The 25,537-nt window shown below is 39.8% G+C and overlaps 1 protein-coding gene across 11 annotated transcripts in view; it reads left to right on the forward strand.

Annotated features, from left to right (window-relative positions):
- nbeal1 (neurobeachin-like 1) overlaps positions 1–25,537 on the forward strand; it is a 214,191-nt gene that overhangs the window by 119,578 nt on the left and 69,076 nt on the right. For all 11 annotated transcript variants that reach the window (XM_048533953.2, XM_059647081.1, XM_048533951.2 and 8 more), the window contains 7 exons: positions 1,317–1,897; positions 14,690–14,822; positions 15,989–16,108; positions 18,636–18,939; positions 19,807–19,892; positions 20,745–20,834; positions 21,866–22,049. In XM_048533953.2, the coding sequence (XP_048389910.2) occupies positions 1,317–1,897; positions 14,690–14,822; positions 15,989–16,108; positions 18,636–18,939; positions 19,807–19,892; positions 20,745–20,834; positions 21,866–22,049 (1,498 nt within the window). The remainder of the gene's footprint in view (positions 1–1,316; positions 1,898–14,689; positions 14,823–15,988; positions 16,109–18,635; positions 18,940–19,806; positions 19,893–20,744; positions 20,835–21,865; positions 22,050–25,537) is intronic.

The raw sequence follows: 25,537 nt of genomic DNA on the forward strand, positions 1-25,537 counted from the left end.
CCCCTTGCTAAGGACTGACCGTTTGGGATTATGTTTGGCATGGACTGGTTGGACCAAATGATCTGTTTCCATGTTGTATGAAGGTTATTATGCTGACGTTTTCCTCTGTTGGCAGAGGAGGTTACCTCAAGTATTTGGGGCTGAATTGCAAATACTGTTACGTGAAAGGAGCTAACTAGCACAATTAAAAACCCGTACTATCGCCACAAATATAGAAATACAGGTATGAAAAATGGTAACAGGAAGCTCTTTCAACTCTTCAATGTGAAAGAAAGAGTTTAAATTGCCTTTTATAAATTGCTTTGTTCTTTTAACTGATCCCAGAAGAGCACTCACTTTGAATCATTCAGTGCTGTCCACAGTTTTGTATAACATGGTTTTTCCATAACACTGGGTTTACTTTACTACCCATTATTCCAATAACATGTGCCTGATTTGCAACAATGCAATTTCAGTTGATCACCGATATGTTAACGAATGTATAAGCATTGCTAAGGTGGCCTTTAGCAGATGATTGATGTTTGTTTCTACTTCTCAGAGCACTGTATTTCTTTGCTGAGTGTCTATGCTTGCTGTTTCAACCCTTCCAGCTAGACCTAGGAACTGGAACAATTCTCAACTTCATTTTCTTGGCATCACATGTAGTTTCATATTCGATGGCAAATTTTGCAATGTAATGTACATGATTCTTATTTCAAGTGTCCAATAAAGGATGGTAATAAGGATTGTCCACTAATGATTTTGGTTAATTTCATCCCTTAGCATAGGGAATGGATGCAGTATTATTCACTATATTGAGTAAAAATGTGCAGCATCAGGGTAATCCACTCTGATTTTAAAAAAAAGTCATATTAGCCTGGATGACATCAGGGAATGTAACCTAAACATTTACATAGGTTTTTGTGGGAATGTGTATTTCCATTAGCACACAGTGCTATAATTTGCAGGAACATAAATGCTGTGATGTTTGATGACTACCTATATTACTGATTCAGTTGGTGTTTGTGAATGTATTGGTTGAAATGAAGCAATATCTTTGAATGTTGATGGATTGTCTGATTTACCCTATTGAAAGCCTAATCTGAATAGTATGGACCACTTTTCCCATCATTGTAATTTTCTCAAGAAGTTGTTAGATTGCAGCCGGTTTTAATCATTAAGGGTGCCATTTAATTCTGAACGTCGCAGATTGATGATACATTTACCAATCGCCTTTAGCTCTTATCTGTGTGCAATTTGCAGTCGTGTATGCTTACGGTTGTAAAGGAAATTCAGTTGTTCACTGTCTCATTTGCAGTGTTATTTCCTGCTTGCAGGCCATTGAAGGTGAACATACCTCTGTTGGGATGCTAGGGATCAGCAACGTCCAGCCACTGCTGCTACTCATCCAATGGCTCCCTGAGCTGGACTCTTTTGAACTACAAATCTTTGTTTCTGATTGGCTGAAGAGGATATGTTGCATTAACCGTCAAAGTCGCACGTTTTGTGTGAATGCCAACATTGTGAGCCGTATCCTTGTGACTTTAAACTGTCATGTGAGACTACATCGCACGTGTGCAGAGAATCTGATTGGACTCCTAGGGTCATTAGGCAGCCAATCACTGAGCTCAGGAGAGCTCTTGCAGTTGATGAGGTTATTAAGGATGGACAATCCTAAAGAGGCCCATCCCTATGTCGCCCCTGTGACACGTGCAATACTGGGCATTGCCCGAAAGCAGGGCTTGGATAATGCACTACAGTACTTTAACCTATCCCACAGCATGGCGGGGATCATGGTACCCACAATTCAACGTTGGCCTGGCTACGCCTTCAGCTTCTATGCCTGGTTGTGTCTTGATCAAGGACAAGAGGCCAGTGGAATCATTGGGAAAGGAAGCAAGAGGAAACAGTTGTACAGGTAGGACAAAGACAATTCATTTGTATAATTTGAACATTTCTTTTCTCTCCTGTGGTTGAACTGTTTCAGACTTTCGTTGTATAATTGCTGACTACTCCCTCCACTGTTTGTCGTTGCATAGGAATGGGCAGCTCTGAACTTATGACTGAACATGCTTCGGTAGCTAGGGTTGCCAGCCCTCTTGGATTTTTGTGGCACCTCCAAGAATTAGAATCATTGCTAAATGGGAGATGCCTGTTCAGCTCCTAATGGCTTTCTATAGGGCAATCCAGTTAGGCTCATGCTCCCATCCTATCCTTGTGACCCTGTCTGTTCGTTCCTTTCAAGTGTCCATCTAATTTTCTTTTGAAAGCATTCATCTTGAGCTTTTTTCATTACCATTTATGTGTAAAAAAAACAAGTTATTTCTCCCACCACACCCTGTATCTCTTGCCAAAAACTTTTAAGTTTCATCTTTGTGCCATTAGCTACTGGGAACAGCATTTGCTCCCCCCTATATAGCTTCACAAGGGCAGCTAGGAATGGGCAAGAAATACTGGCATAGCCAGTGACATACATCTCAGAGAGAGAGAAATAGAAATCTGTGCATCTTGATTAAATCGCTCTTCAATCTCCTTTGCTCCAGGGAGGATAACTCCAACTGAAGGTTGGTTTTTAAACTGCAACCAATCTAAGAGAAAAACCATAAGGGCATTAAAAAAATGTTATTTATTTTCTCTGTTTTCAGTGATTGCTTTGTGTATTAGTTGTTAAAGATGGTGGGTGGGATCAAGACTGTTTTTAGTCGTGTAGTTGGAAGCTGGAGATAATGCGTTAAAATCTGCAGGAATCTATCCAATCAGAGTCGGTAACCTTACCTGTCCGTCATAACAGAGACTTGCAGAAACCAGAAATTGAGCTTGTGCCTGTCTGACCTGAATTATGTTGCTTATTATGATGAATTCTTTGTAATACTGTAAGAAAGATGGATTTTAGATGACAGAGGCAAGGTGAACTAATTCCATTAGTTAGAATACCACAGTGCAATCTGCTGTTCATGGTCAATTGTTGCAATAAAACCAGAATTTTAGAATTTAAGAATATCATCTTTTCTCCTCCCGCCCTTTACTTTCATGTTTTCAAATTTGAATCAATGTGTCCTCTAATCAGTTATAATGCTGAACTCTAGTGGTTTAATTGGAAAATCAAAGATTTTCGAAGTGAACTTTGTACAAAGCCAAGACTGAAGGAATAGCAAATGTGACAGTTACTTCAGGTTTGACAAGCTGATGATGATTATGATGAACAATAGTTCTCAGCTTTAAATGGTAAACTAATTGCACACGAGCTCAATGTGATAACCTGTTTAAACCTTGCAGTTATGGTTTGATAGGTGATGTTACATCGTCTTGCCTGAAAAAGACCCATTAATCCCAACTCTGTATTGTGTTTGTTAGCCAATTGTTAGTCCATGCTAATACATACCGCTCAGTACTGAGAGTTCCTAACTTGTGTCATAACCTTTTATGTGACAGAGTGCAAAATGACTTCTGGAAATCCACATACACTACATCATTTACCTTTTTATCAACAGTGTTTGTTATAACTTCAGAGCACTTAAGCAAATTTGTAAAATGTGATTGTTCTTTCACAAATCATACCGATCCTGTCTGATTGTATCAACCTTTTCTAAATGTCTTGCTATTTCTTAATTATTAACCCTGGTATTTTCCCAATGACAGGTGTTAGACTAAATTGTCTGTATGTTCCTGCTTTCTGTCTCCGTCCTTTCTTAAATTGGCGTGCACAAGAGCTGGAACCCTCCCACAATCCAGTGAGTTCTGAAAAGTTCCAACCATTGCCTCCACTATCTCTGCAGCCACTTCCTTTAAAACCTTGGGTGCAAGCTGTCCGGTTTTGGTGCCTTGTCTGTGTTCAGTCCCATTGGTTTTTCAATACTTTGTCCCTCGTGGCAGAATCTTTACAGTGTTATTCCTCCCATTAGCATCTTGCTTATCTGTTATCTTTGGGATGTTTATAATGTCCTCCACCGTGAAGACCAAAGCAAATATTACTTCAAATGATCTGACATTTCCCTTTCCCCATTGTCAGTTCCCCAGTTGTATCTCCCACCTTTAATTTAGCTACCCTCTTTTTGTTTTACCTACAGAAGCTCTTGGTGTTTATATATTCCTTGCGATTTACTTTCATAATCAATTTTCTTTTTAGTTTATTTGTAGTCAGCTGGTTCCTAAAACGTGCCCAGTTCTCTGGCGTGTCACTAATTTACAGAACTTTGTCTGCCTTCGTCCTTTTACTCTCTTTGACTGCCTTTGTTGTAGATGAATAATTCGTTCTTCTCATTGAGTCTTCCTTTTTGGCCAGAATAAGGGTTTGCTTTGTGTTATGAAATATCTGCCGAGTTCCTTGAAAAGTGGAGTCACAGGTAGACATTTGCCACGCTTGCCTTCATTGGTCAGAACATTTGAGTATATGAGTTGAGGTGGCATGTTGCAGCTGCACAAGACATTGGTGAGGCCACTTTAAGACCACTGTTGTACATTTCAGGTGCAGAAAAGATTTACAAGGCTGTTACTGGGACCGGGGAGGGGTTTGAATTGTAGGGAGAGGCTGAATAGGCTGGGACTATTTTCCCAGGAAATTCAGAGGTCAAGGGGTGACCTTACAGAAGTTTATATAATCCTGAAAGGTGTGGGTAGGTTGAATAGCCAAGGTGTTTTCCCCATGGAGGGGAGTCCAAAATTAAAGGGCATAGGTTTAAGCTGAGAGGGATTTAAAAGGGACCTAAGGGGCAACTTTTTTTTTTAACGCAGATGGTGGTGTGTGTATGGAATGAGCTGCCAGAGGAGGTGGTGGAGGCTGGTACAATTTCAACATATACAAGGCAACTGGATGGGTATACAAATAGGAAGCATTTAGAAGAATATAGGCCAAATGCTGGCAGATGGGACTAGGGCAAATTGGGATGACTTGCCGGCATGGATGAGTTGGACTGAAGGGTTTGTTTCTGTGCTGAATGGCTCTTTGACGCCACATTGTCTCTGCTCCTCCACTGACTTTCCCCTCAGTCTGTTGTCCCAGCTTGCTTTACAAAACTCTTCAGACCTCTGTAATTGTCCTTATTTATATTCTTGAAGTGCTCCAGGAAATTTGTAAAACATGTTGTGCCAGTTTTTATTGCATTAACCTTTTCTAGATGCTTTGCTGTTTCTTCCTTAATATTTAATTTGAGGGCCCTGTTTTGAGACCTGAGTTGTTTTCCATCAAACTAAATTTGAAATTCTACCATGTTGGATCAGTCCTCCCTGTAGGATCCTTAATCACAAGATGTCTTCTTAATTCTACCTCATTTCACATTACTAAATCTGAATAGCCTGTTTGTGGATAGGTTCTGCAACATGCTGTTCTACGAAACAATCCCTGATACACTGTAGAAATGTCTTTCATGTTACCCTTCCCTATCTGATTTATCTAACCAATATGCAGATCGCAATCACTGAAGACAGTTTTGTAATGACCTTCTATATTGACAGGCTAAAAGTGCCTAGCTAGGTTTTTTAAGGTCCAATCAAAATGGTTACAAGAAGAAACAAATGCTGCAATACATAGCTAATTTAAAGGGTTAAAATACTTAATGCATTTATGAATTAGTAATTGTTATTTTATGCTACTGATAAATCTGTACTTAGTTTGGTTAAACAAGTGCGTTTCCCTCTTTTTCGGTTCATTAGTGACTTTGGTACTGGCAGTATTCGGAGCACTATCTGATTCCCCCGCACCAGTCATGCAAATCCCAACCTGATGGTGTGAAGCCCATGACTCTGAAAAGTCCAAAAAATGGGACAGACCCCCTCATGTTAAAACTATTTTGGTTACCTGCTGAATCCCCATTTTGTAGTACCTTCAGAACTTTTCCAGCCCTCAAACCTAGGTGGAGAAACAAATCCTGGTGGCATCCTATACACACTGCACAAGCAGACAGTTCCCACAGAACCTCAAGGTCAGGTAGCTTCCCCGCCTAGTCAAAATAGGCTGTTTTTAAATTAGACCTGTTGTTTATTTACGTTTCCACTTTTTCGGTTGCTCGTTATCATGCCCAATTAAACTTCAACGATTAACCTTTAATGGTCTGGTTTGAAGATATCATTTTTAAACTTAAGTCTATACCTTCTTATACACCTCCATTATTTCCCAATTTATACTTTGTCCGACAGTGAGGCAATTCGTGGGGCTGCCACCCTTTGATGTTTTCCCTTGCTATTCCTCATTTCCACTCAAAATGATTCCACATCATTAACTATAATATCTATAATACAACTCACTTCTGCACTGATGCCATCCTTTTATTAACAAGCCTGCCCCACGTCCTTTGCCTGTTTGCCCATTCTTCTGGAACATCATATTGGATATTGAATTCCTGATCTTGGTCACCATATACTGTAATTGCTGTTAATTCATATTCATTTATTTCTATTTGTGCTGTTAACTTATCTACCTTGTTACAAATGGTGTATGCATTCAGACAGAGCCTTAAACTTTGAGTTTTTACCATTATTAGTGTCTCTATTTCTAATTTCTTCTGCATATATTTTCTACTCCTTCCTGTCGTACTACAATTATCATTCTCCTCTTCACTACCCAGCACCTCTGCTCTCTTTTTAATTTTTGATATCCCTTCAACTGAACACTCCTCCCTTCTAATTAATTTAAATCCCTATCCACAGCCCTTATTATATGAATCTCTAGGACACTGATGGTTTAACACAAGTCTGTCCCAACAGACTAGCTCTTTCTTTCCCTAGTACTGGTGTCAGGATGCCATGAATTGGAACTCATTTCTCCCACACCAATTCATGAGCCTCATGTTTACCTGTCTAATTTTATCTACCCTTAGCCAATTTGCATGTTGTAACTCGGTTAGTAATCTAGAGTTTATTACCTTTGTTATTCTCCTTTTTCATTTCGGCCTAAATTACTCACAATCCCTCTTTCCTAGTCCTACTTGTCTTAATACCACAACAGCTGATCTTTCCACTCCTACTCCAAGTTGATGTCCTGAACCTCAGCACCGGTTAGGCAATTTGTGCAGCAGTTCGAGGCCCTGCTTCAGAGAGCAGTATCTATTGCCCTAACTATGTTGCCTTCTCGCTAACTATTACATTTCCCTTTTCTCCCCTCCTTGAGTGGAGCTCTGGACAATGGTGCAGTGGTTAGCATGACATAAGGAGTCATCATTGGGATATAGACAAGTGAAGCAAGTGGACAAAAACTTGACAGATGGAATATAATGTGGGAAAATATGGGAATTTGCTCTTTGATGGGAAGAATAGAGGAGCTGAATATTATTTAAACAGGAAAAGACAGAAAGCTTCAAAACAGGGATATTGGGAAGTCCTCGTCCATGAATCACAAAAACCTAGCAACCAAGTTTAGTTGGCAATAGAGAAGACAAATGGAATATTGGCCTTTATTTCAAAGAGAATGGAATATAAAAGTAGGGAGGTTTTGATAAAACTATGCAAAATATTAATCAAACCACAGCTTGGAATACCGTGAACAGTTCTAGGAAAGATACCGGGTTCACCAGGCTGATGCAGTTATGGGGAGATTCCCTCATGAGGAGAGGTTGACTGCGATGGGTCTGTATTCATTGGAATTTAGAAGAATGTAGGTAATCTTATGGAAACATTAGATCCTTAAGGATCTAGGGTTGATGTAGAAATGTTTCCTCTTGTGGGAGAGTCTAGGAACAAAGGACATAATCTTGAATAAAGGATCACATGTTTAAGACTGAGATGAGAAATTTCATCTGTCAGAGGGTGATGAATCTGTGGAATTCTTCACCACTGAGGGCTGTCGGGCTGTCAAGGTAAGTATATCCAAGGCTGAGAGTGTTTTTTAATTAGTATGGGAATCAAAGGATATTGGGAAAAGGCAGGAAATTGGAGATAATGATTATCAGATCAGCCATAATCTCATTGAATGGCAGAACGGGCTGAATGGCCTACTTCTGCTTCCATGTCTTATGGTCTTACAGTTCATTTATCCTCCCTGTAGTCTGTGTCCTCACACACACTAGGAGCAAAAGCTGAAACCTATTGGATAAGGACTAAAGCTGGCCCAGAGCTAAATTCTGGATCCCCATACCTGCCTCACTCAGTCATACTCTCCTATTCCTGACCACAAACCAAATTGGGTGTTGTCAATCTAAGGGATGTGACTGCCTTCTGAAGCACAGTGTCCATGTTACTTTGCCCCTCCCCAATGTGTGACAGTATCCATAACACAGACTCGGACTCATCAAAACTGAGCTGAGTTTCCTTGAAAAACCAACACTTACTGCAGATGTGGTCACTGTAGATCACACGCATCCACCAGCTCCCACATACAATAGCTACAACACATCACCTTTCTGGCCAGCTCCAGTCTGTATCATTAACTAATTTGGACGTGGATTTCTTCACTTTGCTCTTAGCAGTGATAATGTTTCCTGATTTTAAACTAATTAATTAATCGGAAGACACTGAAGAATTTCAGTCACCTCTCTGTTTTCTTGAGTTGTTACACTTTGGCACTTACAGGTGGGAATAGCTTGAAAGGCTCTCTTTCATCTCCACCCATTACTGATCTTCTCGTTCTGGTCTCTCTCCACGAAGTTGCTGGCCATTCTCCCGTGTTGTTTGTGAAACTACTTATTCCTTCCTCTCTCCAGCTCTTTATGAAATTTCTGTCCTTGCCGTCTTTTGTGCTGATTCAGAATCACAGATGACACCTCTTGCTCGGTGTGCATAAATGTTAGACCCTGTTGTATAACAGCGGTGTGGGTTTGCAGCTGCTTCTTGATCTCATCAATCATTGGGATCTGTACATGTTCCACAGTAATAATCTGCATTCTTTACCTAGGCCACTCGGACATCTATTTCCACTCATTATTGATTTAGAACTGCACTCCGTGCTTAGCCGTCAACCATGACACATGCCTGCTGTTTCATGAGTCTTGATTTTGGGCATGGATGTATTTTTAAACATTCTTGTAGACTTTAAATTAGATTTGATTTAATATTGTCGCATGTTCCAAGGCACAGTGAAGAGTTTTGTTTAGCGTGCAGCACAGGCAGATCATACCGTACAAAGTGTGTAAGTGTTCTTGAGTCTGTTGGTACACGTTTTAAGCTTTTGTATCTTCTGCCTGACAGAAGAAATTATAATGGGATAGGAAGGGTCTTTGGTTATGTTCACTGCCTTCCTGAAGAGGTGGGATGTACAGATGGTAGCAGTGGATGGAAGATTAGCTTGCATATGGACAGGGTTGTGTTCATAATTCTTTTAGTTTTTTACAGTCTTAAGCTGACCAGTTGCCATCCCAAGCCCGTGATGCATCTGGATAGAATGCTTTCTATGGTGTACTTTGTTCCATTAACCAGGCAGTCTGGTGAATCTTGACTGTCTTGCTTCCTGTGGTTTCTAAGGGACTATTAACAACCCTTTCCGCTCTAAAGTTTGGCTGTTGAGCAAACCAAGCTTTAAAGTGTTCCATCTGTATTGGTATTCATGTTCTTACTGCATCTGATGTTGAATTGCTGGAAACCAATCATTTTGGCGTTTATACTATTTTGTAGACTCTGCTGCAACACTAGGCTGTTTCATTCCATCAAATGGCTGCTACAATATACTTAGCTGAACTCAGGGTTTGTTTTGGTGTACTTAAATACATACAACACGTACACAATTTCTGGTGACAATGTAACCATTCTGCATTTCAAAATCAGGCCAGGGCTGGTCCTTGCACTTAGGTGCGCTTGCTATTTGGTAATAATCTTCAGGGTGGATGCCTCCACCTTCTGTTCTTGCACCAGTTCTCTCTAACCTAAAATCTTTTTGCTGCAACACAGTTATTTGATGAGTTTGTGTATGTTATGACGTTTAGCTTGAAAACAGCTTTGTTTACTTGCTGCTTTTTGCCAGATTTTCCATTTCTATTCATCATTTGCCATATGTAATTGGCACTGCTTAAGGGGCCTTAAATTTCCACGCATCATCTTTAGTACATAGGCAGTTATTTGATCCTATGCCTGACTTAAAAGATGGCTAAAACAGGCAATTCTGAGGTGAAATATTGAAGCCACCTCCTAATAGGAGTAGAACATTTCAAAGCAGAAAGGGAGATGCTGAGTGTCGGCCTAAATGTGATTTTTGTCACTGATAAGCTCCTGTTATCGTACATGTTGAGTCAACTAAAATGCTGCAACTTATTGTGTCGAACACAATATTGAATTTGGAAGAACGTAAAATACCCAAAATAAAGATGCACTTCCATGAAAGTTTAAGAGTCTGAGATCAGAATATAAGCAGGGAAGGAGGGAAATTAAGAACATTCCTATATAAGAAATAGGAGGACAAGTAGGCCATTGATCTTTCAAACCTGTTCCACCATGCAGTACAATGTTGGCAGATCTACCACAATTCTAATCTACTGTCCTATCCACGTATCTCTTAATTTAGGTAGAATCCGAAAATCGTATCAGTTATTATCATGAATATACTCAAGAATGAGCTCAGCCTCTGAATTAAAGAATTTCAAAGACCTCCAGAGCTTTGAGTGAAGAAGTTTCTCCTCCTCACATTCCTGCATTGCCAACCCATTGCTCTTTGATTTTGACCCTCTAGTTTTAGACTCTCCTGCTAAAGGAAACATCGTCCAAGCATCTATCCAATATATACCCTTAAGAATTTTATGTTTCAATAAGACCGAATTGCATTCTTTGAAGTTCTGGGGAATATAGAACTAATCTATTCCATCTTTCATTGTAGAAAAGCTCCCTCATTTCAGAAATTAGCCCCATGATCCTTTATTGAAATCCCTTCAAAGTTAATACATACTTCCTTATCCAAGGAGACCAAAATTATGCAAATATACTCCAAGCTTAGCCTCACAAAGTTCTGATAAAATTGAATTAAAACTTCATCAGTGACGTGCAACAATCTCTTGATAATAAAAGCTAACACACGCAATTTACTTTCCTAATTGCTTTTCGCACCTCCACGTTACATTCCTGAGATTATTGTAGCAAGGATACTCAAGCCCTTCTGAATACCAAGATTTCTCGGTCTCTCAGAAGGAACTTCTCCTTCTCTGTTTTCCCTTCCAAAGTTGATAGTTTCAGACTCTCTCCCATCTCTTCTCCCCATCCCCCCAATTATATTTCATTTGCCATGTTCTTGCTCAGTTGCTTAACCAATCTTTTGCTCTTTCCTGTCTCTGTACCCAACTAAAAAAAGTTGGATGCTTAGTGTGGAGTTACACTTGTGGACTGAGTGGAGGTATTGCGCTAAGTGGTCAGCTAAACTGCATATGATCTCCCATTGTAACTGCAGCCCTGTTGGTTCTAAGTCGTATTCTTCGCTTCAGTGAAGAGAAATCTCCATTTGCATTCACGGACAGGGGAATGAGTGTTGGTAATGATTCACCAGAAAATAATCTTTTCTCCTGACAGAAAGTAAACTCATCAAAAATCATTGTCCCCTCAATATTATGGTCTCACTGGTCCTGAAAACTGAACTAGTAATCTACATTGCACCCATTGTCAATCTGTTGATGCATCAGTATGGCCCAAAATATTCCAGCATAAGCTTTTTAATGAGAGCTTGTGCTTCTGTAGTGTATTCTCTCTTATTTTTGTACTACTAAAGTTATTTTCATTTTAAATGAAATCCTGAAGAATTTGTTAAATAGTGTTTCATTTTTGAAATAGCTGCTTGTTTGCAGGAAGCACAGGATGCTTGATTCACTTATCAAAGTCTTTGACTTGTCAATTAAAAGCCATCGATTACAGCAACTGAAAAGGCAAAATAAACTGGCTATCTTTAAACTGGAGATGCTTTTTACTTCAGGGCAAAAACAGTTTTTGCTCCAGTTGGTTTCATCCGAAACATTTCCACCTCCCAAACAGCTCAGTTACCTGGGAGCTGATCACATAGTTGTTGGTATGTACAATGTCGTCATCATGACTAACTAGTAACTGCTGCATAGATCAGCAACTTGAACCAGTCAAAGCTGCATCTGTACATCTATACACACCTCTTGGCTCCAGGCCATCTGCAAACTAGGTTTTCATTACTGCTTGAATAAGTAGCTATGTAAACAGCACTTACAATGTGTATCAGGTTATTTGTTTTTAAGAAATGCAGCAATCCTTTAATAATCCTTGGTTTTTAAAGGAGTTCTTTTCCCATTTCAGTTGATAATCAAAAATGCAGAAAACTAAAAAAAAAGATACAGTCTTTATAGCATAGATTGTGGCTTTTGTTCACATAAATGGTGCAAAGCTAGACAGTACAATGTGAAATGTAATTTCACACACAGTCAGAGAAACTATTGTGATTGGTACGATTTAATCCATTCCATATCAGATATCTGGCATTAAGCAGGGAATTGGTGTGCGCTAGCACTGAAAAGTATTTACGAAACTCAATATCTGGTAGATTTCTGGCTTTTATTTGAAAAAAAACTCTGCTCCATGTTCAAGACCATTGGATGTCAGTAATTAATTGAAGCAATTCTACAGACAATCATGTGCCAGCAAAGTACATGCCCAAATTCTTGCCTTGAGCCTGATGACTGTTGTTTGATGTTTTGACAAATTTTTTCCTGCAGGTGTACTTTTGTTGATTATATTAATTTGCAGTATAGCATGTCACTGGATGCCGTTTGGGAAAAGATTAATTTTTTAAAATTTGTTGTCAGAATTCACTGTCAATAAGGTTTCAGTGGAGCACAGTAATTATTGCGCAAAGTCAAGCTAGTAGGGGCAGCATTTAGTGCCAATCCCTAATTGCCCTTGAGAATGTGATGAGAAGCTGCCTTCTGGAACAGCTGCACTCTGTGAGGATTAGAGACGCCCACAGTGCTGCTGCGAAGGGAATTCTAAGCTTTTGATCCAGCAACAATGAAGGAACAGTGACACAGTGTCAAGTCAGGATCGTGTGTGCCCTGGGGGGAGCCTGCAACTTCATGTGTTCCTGTGCGTTTGCTGACTTTGTCCTTCCAGGTAGTAGAATCGTGGATTTTGAAGTAGGCTCGGTGTGTTGCAGCAGTTAGCTTGTATGCTGTATGGCAAATACTACTGCCACTTCATTGTTGGTGGGGGGAGTATTTTCAAGGTTTAAGGTGATGAATGGGGTGTCACTCAAGCTGGCTGTTGTGTCCAGGATGGCGTCAAGCTTTTTGAATGTTCTTCTGAGCCGCAATCATTCAGGCAAATGGGCAGTATTCCATCACATTCCTGACTTTTGTTGTTAACAGATGGTGGCCGGGTTTTGGGGAGTCAGGGTGAATTATTGCTGCAGTATTCCTGGCTTCTGACTTGTTGCAGCAACAGTATTTTTGTGGCTGGTCAGTTCACTTTCTCGTCAACGGTAAGCCTCTCAGGATTTTGATAGTGGGAAATTCAGCAACAGTGATACCATGGAATGTCAAGGGACGATGGTTAAATTCTCTGTACTCTATAGTATAGACATCTGTATGCTGTGAATTATTAATTGTCACTTATCAGCCAAATCTTGATCTTGCTCAGGTCTCGCTGCATACGGGCACACACTGCTTCAGTATCTGAAGAGTCACAGTTGGTGCTGAACATAGCGCAATAATCAGCGATCATGGCCACTTCTGACCTTATGGTAAAGGGAAATTCATTAAAGGAGCAGCTGGAGATGGTTGTGCCTGGTTTTTGGAAGATTATGGATTAATTTGACCAAAGATTTCAAAATATTAAGGGAGCTGATAGGCTAGATTTAGAGAGGGATCTGCTGGTTGAGAAGGCATAGCATCAGGGGGCGTAGTCTTGCATTAATTCTTAGACGAGTGAAAGTAGGAAACATTTCTGTGCAGAATGGATGGTAGAAATTTGGAATTCTTCCTCACTTGGAAATTGCTGCTAATTTAAAAGCAGATTTGTTACAGTTCTGTTATTTGAAGATATTAAGAGAACTGGAGCGAAGAGGTACATATACAGTTAACGCAAAGATTGGCTATGATCTCATGGGATGGTGGAATGAGGTTGAATGACTATAGAAACTACCTCCTTTTCCTATATTCCTGATGGATGTGTGAAATTTCTCAACTGTGGAAAATATTCAGCTGTTCAGTTGGATTATCCGTGGTCACTCCAACTTGGCTGTGCTGTAGAACTACAGTGACAAGGTGGGCAAGTACCATTCTCCAAATGTGATTTCAAATCTTGCTCCTTGTAACACACGAAGCAACGTGTACATTATTCCATCCTGGTTTAGGGTTAGTTCCAGTTTCAAGCCTAGCAGATCTTTAAAACTATTTGGGTATAAAGCTCAAACTCATTGTTTCCACTTCAAGTCTCTGCACTGACTTAGTTGATTTTAGTTGCACAGTGCTTATATCCAATTGATCCCTGATATCCTAGGGTTTGGATCCTGGCAGCTGCCACCACCCCATTCCACAGGACTCAAATGAAGGAAACCATTCCAGCGAAAACATGAACATTGCTGTAATGCTTGTGCTGAAGCCGTGCCTGAAATATGCCATTTCTCTGCAGTTGCTATCTAATCTGCATACCTGGGAGTTCTTGCATTCTGCAGCACGTTGATTTGAGTTAAACTGTATTTCTTGAAAGATTTCTGACTGATAACAAGTCACGAAATGATATGTTGTATAAAATATGACAGCATGTTTTGTTCTTGCAAGTATTGAATGTGTGCGCAGTGTGGTCTTTTGACTGTTAAGCTGGAAGCACTAAATGATTTACGCTGCACACTTTTTAGTTTTTTCACAGCCAGTGGAACAGGATTTGAAGCTTTCCTGACCTCTTCAGGAGGACTGGTTGTAGCAGTTTGCACAAAGAAGGAATACATGACTGTGATGTTGCCTGACCATTGCTTCTGTGACTCCCTCTGGGTAAGCATAAAGACTAAGAGACCTAACCTTGGTGTTTGTTTTGTTGCATTGACCAATTACGATGACCAGAACTAAGCCCTTATGGCTGTTTTATGGTAAACAGACAAACCTACAAGAAATGTGATCGGCCTTCGTCAATACATCAATGGTGCAGCGCATTGATGTTACCCAGTTTCCTTTCGCAATTTCAGAGGCACTGAAGTATCTTGCATAAGCCATAGAAGCAGCTACCAATTTGGGAATAGTACAGTTCCACAAAAACAATATGATAATCATCAGATAATTTTCCATGTAGCCATGTCAAGTAAAAGAGAAGTATTGACCAAGTGAATGAACTCTCTTGCTGTTCTGGGTTAAGGACTCTTGTCGTTACACTTGTCAACTCAGACTTCTCACCCAAAGGACTCAAGTATCAGCCTGAATTGTGTGTTCATCTCTTTAGTGGGACCTGGACCACCATTTGAGTTACTTTCATGCATTTACCCTGATCTATGTCAGGGACAACTGCAGACAGCCGGATTGACAGTCACATTGGCATTCTATTTTTCAGCGTCACCAACCAAACGAACAAAGAGAGGCTGAACTGATGCTGTTCTAGCTGCAGTGTAGCTAAAAATAGTGCGATTTTCTAAAAAAAATGTGTGAATCTCATTGAGGAACGTTTCTAACTTTTTAGTAACAAACTTCATCTCTGGATAAAAAGGCCAATGTTTAAGTATCAGTTTACAGACTTGCAATTGATCTGATCTAACTTGGCTGTCTACCTCTTTATTGGAACATTAAACGTGAGGGCATAGATTCTAATCCTCCACTGTGTTCCTGATTGAATTAATGTGACGAGCAGCCTGTGATGTTTGCCTCACAGTGTTTGGAGAGTTAGTTTGGAGGGTGCTGTCAGATTGCAAGTATTTGCCTCACTGAGGTGGCCAAAGATGGTGTTACTTTGAAGGTCTGGAAACAGGCTTGTTCATTCAACATCCTTGATATAGAGCATAGAACCTAAAATATAAAAACTCACTTTGTGAGCTCTTAATAGTCGGATAATTGCACTTCCTTTGAACTATTTGGTTGTTGTGCTCAATTGTTTAATCGAGTCACTCTCGAGTGCTACAACTGACCACGGTACTTGAATTCTTCAACTGATTTGTGATTGTTTCTGTTAATAGCATAGTATAGCAGTGGTACATGTCCCGGCAAAACGTCCCTTTGGTCAGAGTCTGGTGTACATCTATGTCAATGGTCAGCAGAAACTCTCTGCACCCCTCAAATTCCCCACTATGAGCGAGGTAAGATTTTACAACTGAATACACAGCAATGTTACTTTTTCTTCTTGGGATATTGGGAATATGTCACAGTAATATTTTAGGTGGTATGTAAAGATAGTTTTCAGTATGGCGTAGAGAATGCTAGAGATATCTTGGCAACGTAGGGGACATACTGTGAGTTGGGATGGGCTGTGCAGGTTGCAAAGTAGTGGGTTTTGGGAAAGTGGTGTGTGTGTTTCTGAGGGTATACAATGAAATGCCCACTTTTAGCAATGTAGTACAACAATGTCTGAAGCCTGTGGGAAGTAAAGGAATCAATTTCCAGATGTGAGGATTCCTGATTTCTTTCATATGAATTATCATCACCATGGTAAACCATTTACCATTTCCACTGGTCATAACAAAGCATTTGGTCAGTCAACTTGAAGAACTTTAAGCATTATGTTCACCAACCACCTATATCTGAATGTTATCCTTCAGTATATTTTAGAAGTTTTATAATACGTGGTGAGACAAGGATATGCATTGCTCTAGCACTTTTAATGACTTTGGAAGATTCCATAGTGCTTTACAACCAAAGAAGTAATTTTGAAATGTCACTACTATTATATTGTAAGAAATGTGGCAGCCAATTTTGAGGACAGCAAACTCCCAATAACAGCATTGTGGTTATCAATTTTCATGAAGTACATTAAGGGATAATTATTAGAGGTAGAGCTGAGGGGAACCCCTGCTGCTGTTTAAAGTAGTGGGATAGAATATGTTAATGCCCACCTGAGTGGCCAAGTGGGATCATAGTTTAATGTTTCATTTGAAAATACACAATTGATGTGTCACCTTAGATAGGAATCTCTGAGTTCAAGACAGTCATTAGGTAAGTGGCTGGAGCTTGTGCGTTATGCATATCTTGAAGGTATGTTTGAATGAAGCTATCAAACTGCATATCAAAGTCTGGTTTTCATTCTTGCTATGTTTTTCTGCTGCAAGTACTAACTCAAGGCTGAATTAGGCAGAATTTTGATCAACAAGGAAGTCAAGGGTTACAGGGGACAGGCAAGAGGATGCTATTAAGACTGCAGTCAGATCAACTTTGATTTTATTGAATGGCAAAGCAGGCTCAAGGGGCTGAGTGGCCAGCTCTTCCTGTTTCTGAAGATGCCCATCTAGATTATTTCAAGTTAAATATTTTAAGCAGTTGATACCTTAAATAAAAGAAAATGCTTGCAATAGTCAGCAGAGCTGGCAAAATCTGCAGAGACAGCAACAGATAATTTTTCTAATGAGTGACTCTTCATCTGAACTAGAAGGAGGAAGTAGTATATTTTAACTAAAGGAAAGGGGCAAGGATGTCAGAAAATACAAAAGGGAAAGTCTGTGATCGAATGAAAGGGATGACTACATGACAAAAGATTTCTAGTTGCAAGGACAAAGGGAGTATGAGTGAGGCAAGTCTAGAACTGAAACTATCTAGAGGAGGTGTGAATTGCAAGGTGATGAATATTCACTGTCAAGAAGTGAAGAAAAAGAAATGAGAGAACAAAAAACAACGAAGGGAAGCAAAATAAAGTGGATCAGAAGTTACAATGTAAAATTCAACCAAAGCTGTGAAACTGAAGCTGAGGTGCCATCCTGAGAGTTTGCCTTTGAAATTGACTGGAATTCTGTAACAGGCTAAGGACAGGAAGGTCAGTGGAATCAAGGTGAAGAATTAAAGTGATTCCTTCATGTCATGCTTGAAGATTGGAAGAATATGTTCTGCACGGCAGGTCTCAATATATGTTTGGCCTCTATTACAAAGATGAGACCACATCATGAGCAGCAAATACTATTTGAAAGAAGTACAAATAAATCATCATTTCACTTGGAAGGAGTGAAGGGCTCTAAACTTTGAGAAGGGAGGAGATAAAGGAATAGATTTCCATTAGAAGGTGAAATGGGAGTATTAGTGATGGACGAATAGGCCACGATGTTGCAGAGGGAATAGTTCCTTTGGAATTCTGAAAGGGGAAAAGCAGGGATAATGCATTTGATGGTAGCATCATGTTGAAAGTTGTGGAGGATCATCCATTGAATGTGGAAACTGGGGGGAGCTGAAAGATGGGGATGTGATTCTGGGAGGGAAGAGGTAAGGGTTAGAAGTGTGTGAAATTGAATGAATATAGTCAAAGGCCCTGTCAATCACAGCTTGAGAGAATCATTGGTCGAAGAAAATCAGAAGGGCTAGAATTATAGTGAGCTTCAGCTGAACAGATGCATTGGAGGGGGAGGAGCTGGAAGAATTTACTAGTGTCCCGGTGGGAGGTGCGGTTTAAGGAAGTGCAGTCTAACAAGTTGTAGGATTCGGTGGGTTTATAGCCATTACTGGTTAATAATCTATTCCTGAAAATGGGGAGACAGAAATCAGGAAGGAGTTGGACGTGGACAACAGAAGGAAGGAAATTGGAAGCAACATCTGTACAGTTTTCCAGTTCAGGGTAAAATCATCAGCATTTCTAACTTATGTTGCGTTCACACTAAAGTCCTGTGAAATGTTTACTCTCTGTCTCAGCCTTTTACCTCGTGTTGCATTGGATCAGCTGGTCAGAGGACCACGACCCCTCCACCCTCTCAAATCCCAGATCCTCCTTTCTCACTGTCCATCCCCTCTGGACGGGCGTCCCTGAGTGCAATTCTTTCCTCGCCAGCCTGGAGTGGAGTCTCAGGAAAACCTGAATCGATGACGAAACTCATTTCGGCAGGAACTCAGGACAGTGAGTGGGGCTCGCCGACTTCACTGGAGGGTCAACTGGGTTCTGTTCTAGTCTTCCATGATGCACTACAGTACTCCCAAGTGAAGGCTTTGTATCTTTCAGGTGAGAATCGGATTCCTAACTCATGACTGAACATAACCACCCAGAATTAATTTGGTACATTGGCCCCAATGTCTGAGACATAATGATAAAAGGATTTGACTATTTTAAAATTACTCTTCATAGACTCTTGAATACAGAAGGCTGTCAGTTGACTTTTTGTGTTTCTGCCAGCTTTTTCAAACCAGCCATCTTCCTCTGCTGTTTGCCTTTAGCTGTGTAAAATCTTCTATCGCAAGTATGTCCAATTCTCTTTTGAAAGTTAGTTTTTAACTACGTGCCCACCGCAGTGTGTTCTGTATGGTAACTATTTACTGCATAAAAGTACTTTCTTCTCATCGTCAGGTTTTTTTAAACCACTTAGATTAAAATAGTGTTTCACTGCTTCCCAATCCTGATGCCAGTGAAAACATTTTCTTTAGTATGGTTTATCAAAACAATATGTAAAAGGGAACTCTCCTATTGTGTTTCTTCTTAAACCTCTCTGCTCTGAGGGAAGCAGTCTTAGTTATTTAGTCTCTCCTTAACATTGAAATTCTTCATCTTGGTACCATTCTCGTAAACCTCTGGGCCTCCTCATAGACCCTGATCTCTTCCTGAAGTATGAAGCCAGAGTTGGATTCAGTACTCTAGTTGAGAACTGTCCAGTGCTTCCTTTTTGCATTCTTTATGGTATGTGGTCAACACAAACTAGGTCAGCATTTTGTGGCCATTGCTAATTGTGCTTGAGAAGGCACTGGTGGACAATACGGTCCAGGTATGGCTGATAATGTTGAATGTAGTTCCTATCATGGTAGAATTTTGCCACAAATGTTGAATAGGGGCCTCTGAAAAAAAATGTCTTTTTTTTTTCCCTCTCCCTGGTGACAGGCTCAAACTGCATTTCTCCATTGAAATCTCAGGAGTCGGAGCTTACAGACCTCACAAGTAAGCTGCTTCTGCATTATACACCAAAGGTAAGTACACTTAAACTCATAACCCTCAGGGGTTATTGTGTTGCTTTTAAGATCGTCCTTGCTTTGTTTTTGCATACTGCCTCCTCCTGATGTGGGCCATGATCCCATTGTCACTAGGTGCTTCTGGTACAGCATCGCTTAAGTTGCCAGACCCCTTTTATGAGCGGCAGACATTTTTATCACTGAAGGCGTGGCAACTTGTAACATGTTCAGTGAATGTCTGTGAGTGCATATGTTCTAGGAGAATTCGTAGGAGCGCTGGGGAATGGAAATTTGGTTGAACTTGCTACTATTAATCCAGGGAGTTGACATAGGTATTCAGCTTCAGCTTACGCCCTCCCTGTTGAGATTTCAAATCAAGGACCACTTTAAAAATAAGTACATAAAGCTGGATGTGTTCAGCAGGCCAGGCTGCATCAATAGAAAGAGAAACTCATAACTCATAAAATTTAAGTGTTAATTCTATTTTTCTGTCCGTGGATGCTGCCTGACCTGCTGAGTATTTCCAGCATTTTCCATTCTATTCCAGATTTACAGCATCTGCCGTATTTTGATTTTTTTTAAATTTAAGCATATCCTTGGATTACAAGCACCCCTGCCAGTGCAGGCATTTGTCCCTCATTCCTAGCTGCTGTTCAGAAGTGAGCTCCTGCCTTGAGCTACCACAGTGTGTGTGGTATAGGTGCACCCGATGTGCTTTTAGGAAGAAGGTTGCAGAATTTTGCACCAGGGTGAGGAAGGATTGGTGACTCAGCGTTTTCACTCTGAAACTCCTCATACTATGAGATTATTTTAAAGCTCAGTACTTAAAATTTAAATGCTATAAATATTGCATCTTCTGCATTATTACAGGCCTGCAAAAGTCCCATCTGCCTCGATTTGTCTCCGAATCTCCTTCATGGGAGGTTGACTGGGCATAAAGTTGTCAACTGGGACATTAAGGTATTTTAGTCAGATTTGAATTATTGACCGCGGTTAATATTGAGAAAGTAACAGAGTAACAGTTAAACAGATTTTTCATTAGAAAAACACATTCAATAAATCAGACTTAATTATATTTAAGTCATTCTTTCTCTGGATCAGAAATGCTGCAAAACCAAAAATTTATAAGAAATGAGGTGGTATATATGGTAGATTACTTTAAATTACGTTTTGCAACAGTTTCCAAACGAACAGTCCATTCTCTCCATTCTCTTCCCTCACTGTCACTTTAACACACCCCTGTTCGGTTGCCTTCACCTTTTCTTTCAACCACACGTAGGCAAAACCAATTTGTATAAATGCCCTATTGCTGCTGATAATAATTGGTTGTTGTAAGACACCCTGGGTCACCTGACCCAACTTCCAAATGATCCGAAAAGGCAAACAGCATTCTGAGTCCCCAGCCCTTAAATTTTCCTTGTATTGGATGGACAAACCCTATCAGGACAGTGGCCCAAACTATTTGCCAACAGCATTGGCTCCAAGCCACTGCTTAGAATGTACTAGACATATTGGCTACTTTGCAATAAGTACTCACCCTGTTTTGATAATTTTAAGCTTTACTGATTTTAACCAAAGTCAAGTTTTCCAATAATTTGAGCCACATTGTTAGAAATGCAATTCTGTATGCAACTGTGAGCAGTTAGGAGAAGTAGTTGCTAAGTGGCGAATGCCTGTTGTCAAATAAATGTTGGTTACTTGATGATCAAGAAGACAACCAATGTGGGGACACTATTGAGCATTAGAATGAATTGCTTCCATTCTTGCTCTGTCCCATTTGTCTTCCACCTTAATTCCCCTCCTCAACTACCACCCAGTCCCAGGTAGAATTTACACAGCGCGTTGAAGGGAAACTGCTGCTTGAGATTCAGTTAGTATTGACCTGCTGAAGTGGCAAGAAATGTTGAAATGTGGATTGGAATTATGTTCATCTCATCGTGCGATTTAAATGCGTCTCTATGACTAGATAATAAAATTCTGTTGTCTTGCAGGATATAATCAATTGCACGGGTGGCCTGAATGTTCTTTTCCCACTGCTGGAACAAATGAGCAATCTTGGGAACCAGGGATTGGTGAAAAATGGAGATTATTATGGCGTCTCTGACTTCGTGACACCTGAAGCCTCCTCCCCTGCTGAAGGCGACTGGGTGGTGATTCCTTCAACTAGAGCTTCTGGTAAGACTTCATAGTAACTACACTGGACTTCTGATTTTAAAACATTAATTTTGAAATCGATGATCTATCTAAGCAGGTTCATGCATTACTATTGTCAACTGCCAGTTTGCAGACCTATTCTTCCCTCTGCTGTTTGTGTTCATTCGTGTGGAATCCTTCCTTTCTTTCCCTACCCTTGGAAGTCTTGTCCTTTTTCTATTTAATAAGTTTATACATGGTGTCTTAAAACTCTGGAGATCATAGTGCATGCTTTAATTTAGTTTCTTAGTTCTTTTGCCTTTGAGAGGACCAAGGCCCACCCCAGCCCTGGGTGTCCCCTCCTTTGAGAAATACATTGCTGTGTCTTCTTACTTCGTTGCTCATTTCACTCATTGGCGTCTGTCACTGCACTAATGTCTTATATCTACCTAGTGCTTTTAATACAGGCCATCAGGAGACTACTAAGTTGTGAAATGGTGAGAAATTTATCAGTCCAGAATTAACTGTTCTGATGCAAAATTAACGTACAGGTTTAGTACACAAACGTGTGGAAGATATTAAATCAAAATAAAAAGAAACATTGTAGTGAGTGATATCTTTTTAGTTGTTAAGCTTTTGAGCAATGATCAGGAATCATTTAGTTGACTTGTTAAAATGGAAAAACTATAGCTTTGACGTTTTAACATCTTCCATTTAATTATCATTAACATCCTTGATCCCACTTTCTATTAAAACCAGCAAGATGCATATTTTGAGCCAAGCGAATGAAGTTGCTGTTATTCAGAACATGGAGATGGGGAGGCAGGTTTAACTAGCTAACTTAGTGGGCTGTTCAGTTTCTAAACTTCACTTAAAGCTCATCCAAAAAGATTCACCTAGTCCTTTTCCCTCTAACACGACCTAAAAAGAATGGAAAAAAAAAGTGTCACAATGAAATGCAATGCAATGTTGCAATGTCAGTATTTAGCTGTATTCCTGAAGATGATTCAAGTTTTAAAATCACTTCACTTCTTTAGCAGCTGTCAGCAGCACCTCCTATACAACTTGTATAAAGAAACAAGAAAATAAGCCTCAAGCTTGTCTTGTTTACATCATTCTCACATATATCTTCACATTAAGCAAAATATTAAACAACTGTTCAAGTAAAATTGGTGCAGAAAAATCTTCAGACCTGAAATATTACTTCTAAATACTACTGTTATTTGCTACTAATTTAATCTGCGCTTTCTTAGTTTTTTTGAGAAATGCTATTTTATGAGGATTTGAAAGGAAGCTTTCCCATTGATTCTTCCTTTCAAAAATCTGGTCTATTGCAGCTGACTTTAACAAACTTCTAGGGATTGTTGGTTTGACCTTTTTTTTGCTCCTCAATCTTTATCTGAAGGTTGATGGGAGTTTTGTGGGAATGAAGGCTTCTAATAAATAATTAAGCTCTGGCACGTGATGGCACCAAAGTAATGTATTCATAGTGGATACAGAATGAGTAACTTGAAGGGGCCTATGGTTTCAATCCTGATGGCAGTTCAAATTCATCACTGTGTGTGTGTTCATGGTTCCTGCCAACTAGGCTTTCTATTTAAAAATTACACGCCTGTTGAGTTCTCACATTATGCTTGAATTTGTAAATACAGTGGAATTTTTAAATAGAAATTGTTGCAATAAATTAGAAACTTAACCTTCTTCCTAGTCACTGTCCAAATATGTTTGTTCCTTCCTCCTTCCTGTCTCAAACTAGAGCTGTGATGGCTAACTCTTTGGTTTATTCTCTTGCCTCTAGAGGCACATACTGTTGGAGCATTCCCACGCCAATACAACATTGCATTCCTAATTAGGGTAATGACTAAACTTCAAGCAGGTAGTTTATTGACTGTAAAGCATCTTGGGGTTTTTAAAATCCCCACAGTGTGGAAGCAGGCCATTTAGTCCATCGAGTGAGTCCACACTGCTGCTTCAAAGAGCAAGCCACGCAGACCCATCCTGTCCCTGTAACCCTGCATTTCCCATGGCTAATCCACCTTACCTACATATCCCTGGACACTATGGGCAATTTAGCATGGCCAATCCACCTGATCTGCACATCTTTGGACTGTGGGAGGAAACCAGAGGAAACCCAAGCAGACATGGAGTATGTGCAAAAGGCTGGAATTGAACCTGGATCCCTGGCACTGTGAGGCAGCAGTGCTAGCCACTGAACTACCCTGCCTATTTTTGACAGTTGCTATATAAGTACAAGTCTTCCATTTTATTTTATAGCTTCTTCTCCCTTTTTGTGTTTTTCCAGAAAGTGGTCATGAAGATCACAACAGTGGTAGTGACCTTTATGGGGATTACTGCCAAAAAGACATGCAATACAATTAGCTCACATATTTTACCTGTCCTCTGTCCTCACTAAAGGCTCTAAGAAGACAAGTAGAGCTTGCATTTGTAGAACAGCTGATTATATCTCTCAGAATTGTCCCAAACATTTAACAATTGTTTTCACATGTCAGGATTGAGTGATTTTGATGCATACAGCATCAGCAATGCCCTGCTGAATCAGTGAGATGATTAGTTTATTTGTTTCTTTAGTGGAGTTGGTTGAAGGAAGCATCTAGGCCAGGGCACTGGGGAGTTCTGGAATATTTTTAAAAGTTTTTTTCAGCTCAGCTACTCAGACACAGAAAGCACCCTGTTTAGTATCTCATCTAGATGGCATCTGAGACAGTGGCTTAGAATAATTGAATCTCGCAATGCAGAAAACACGCTTCAGTCCACTCCATCTGTGTTTTTCTGTTTAATGCAGTGCCATTCACCTGCTGCATGCTATGCCATTTTATGTCCTCCTTTTCCTGAGGCACTATTTAATTCCCTTTTCTAAAAAATACTGGGCTCTGGTTTCTGGTAGGAATTTTCTCGTTCCATGATATATTAAAATATATTAATCATTTTGATAATATATTTGTTCAATTAACTTTCTTGCTGTGTGATGGATGCCTATTAACTGTGTCATCATCCTTTCCCTTGAAATTCATCCAACTTCCTAGATGAAATAATGAATGTCCTAATAACTTGCTTCATAACTGTAATCCCACATTGCTACTGACATCCTAATGAACCTATGCGGTGTTATTGCATTGCTGTTAACTCTTTCCTCTGGTGAATACTACAAACTGGGTGCAATACTGCCAATTGTAGACTTAAGTCCTTTACAAGTCCAATGTGCCTTGGTATTTTATACTTCTAGATGGAAACCAATAATCCAAATGGTTTTATCTACAGTGCCGTGTGCCATGTGTTATGACCAAGATGGGAGGAGTGCAATATCTTTCTCCAGTCCTACCATTCTATGACACAACAAAGAATTTAATTTGTTTTACCCAGTTCCTGATATGACCAATTCAATGTTTTCTTTATATTAGACTTAAAATAAAAAGACAGGTTGGCCAAGTTTCCTCAATAAATTCAAAATTACAGTTTTCTTACCAAACAAAACTTATTCAATGAAGGTACAAAGCTATTTAACACATGTA

This window comes from Stegostoma tigrinum, chromosome 7, assembly GCF_030684315.1.
Source record: "Stegostoma tigrinum isolate sSteTig4 chromosome 7, sSteTig4.hap1, whole genome shotgun sequence".
Lineage (NCBI taxonomy): Eukaryota > Metazoa > Chordata > Chondrichthyes > Orectolobiformes > Stegostomatidae > Stegostoma > Stegostoma tigrinum.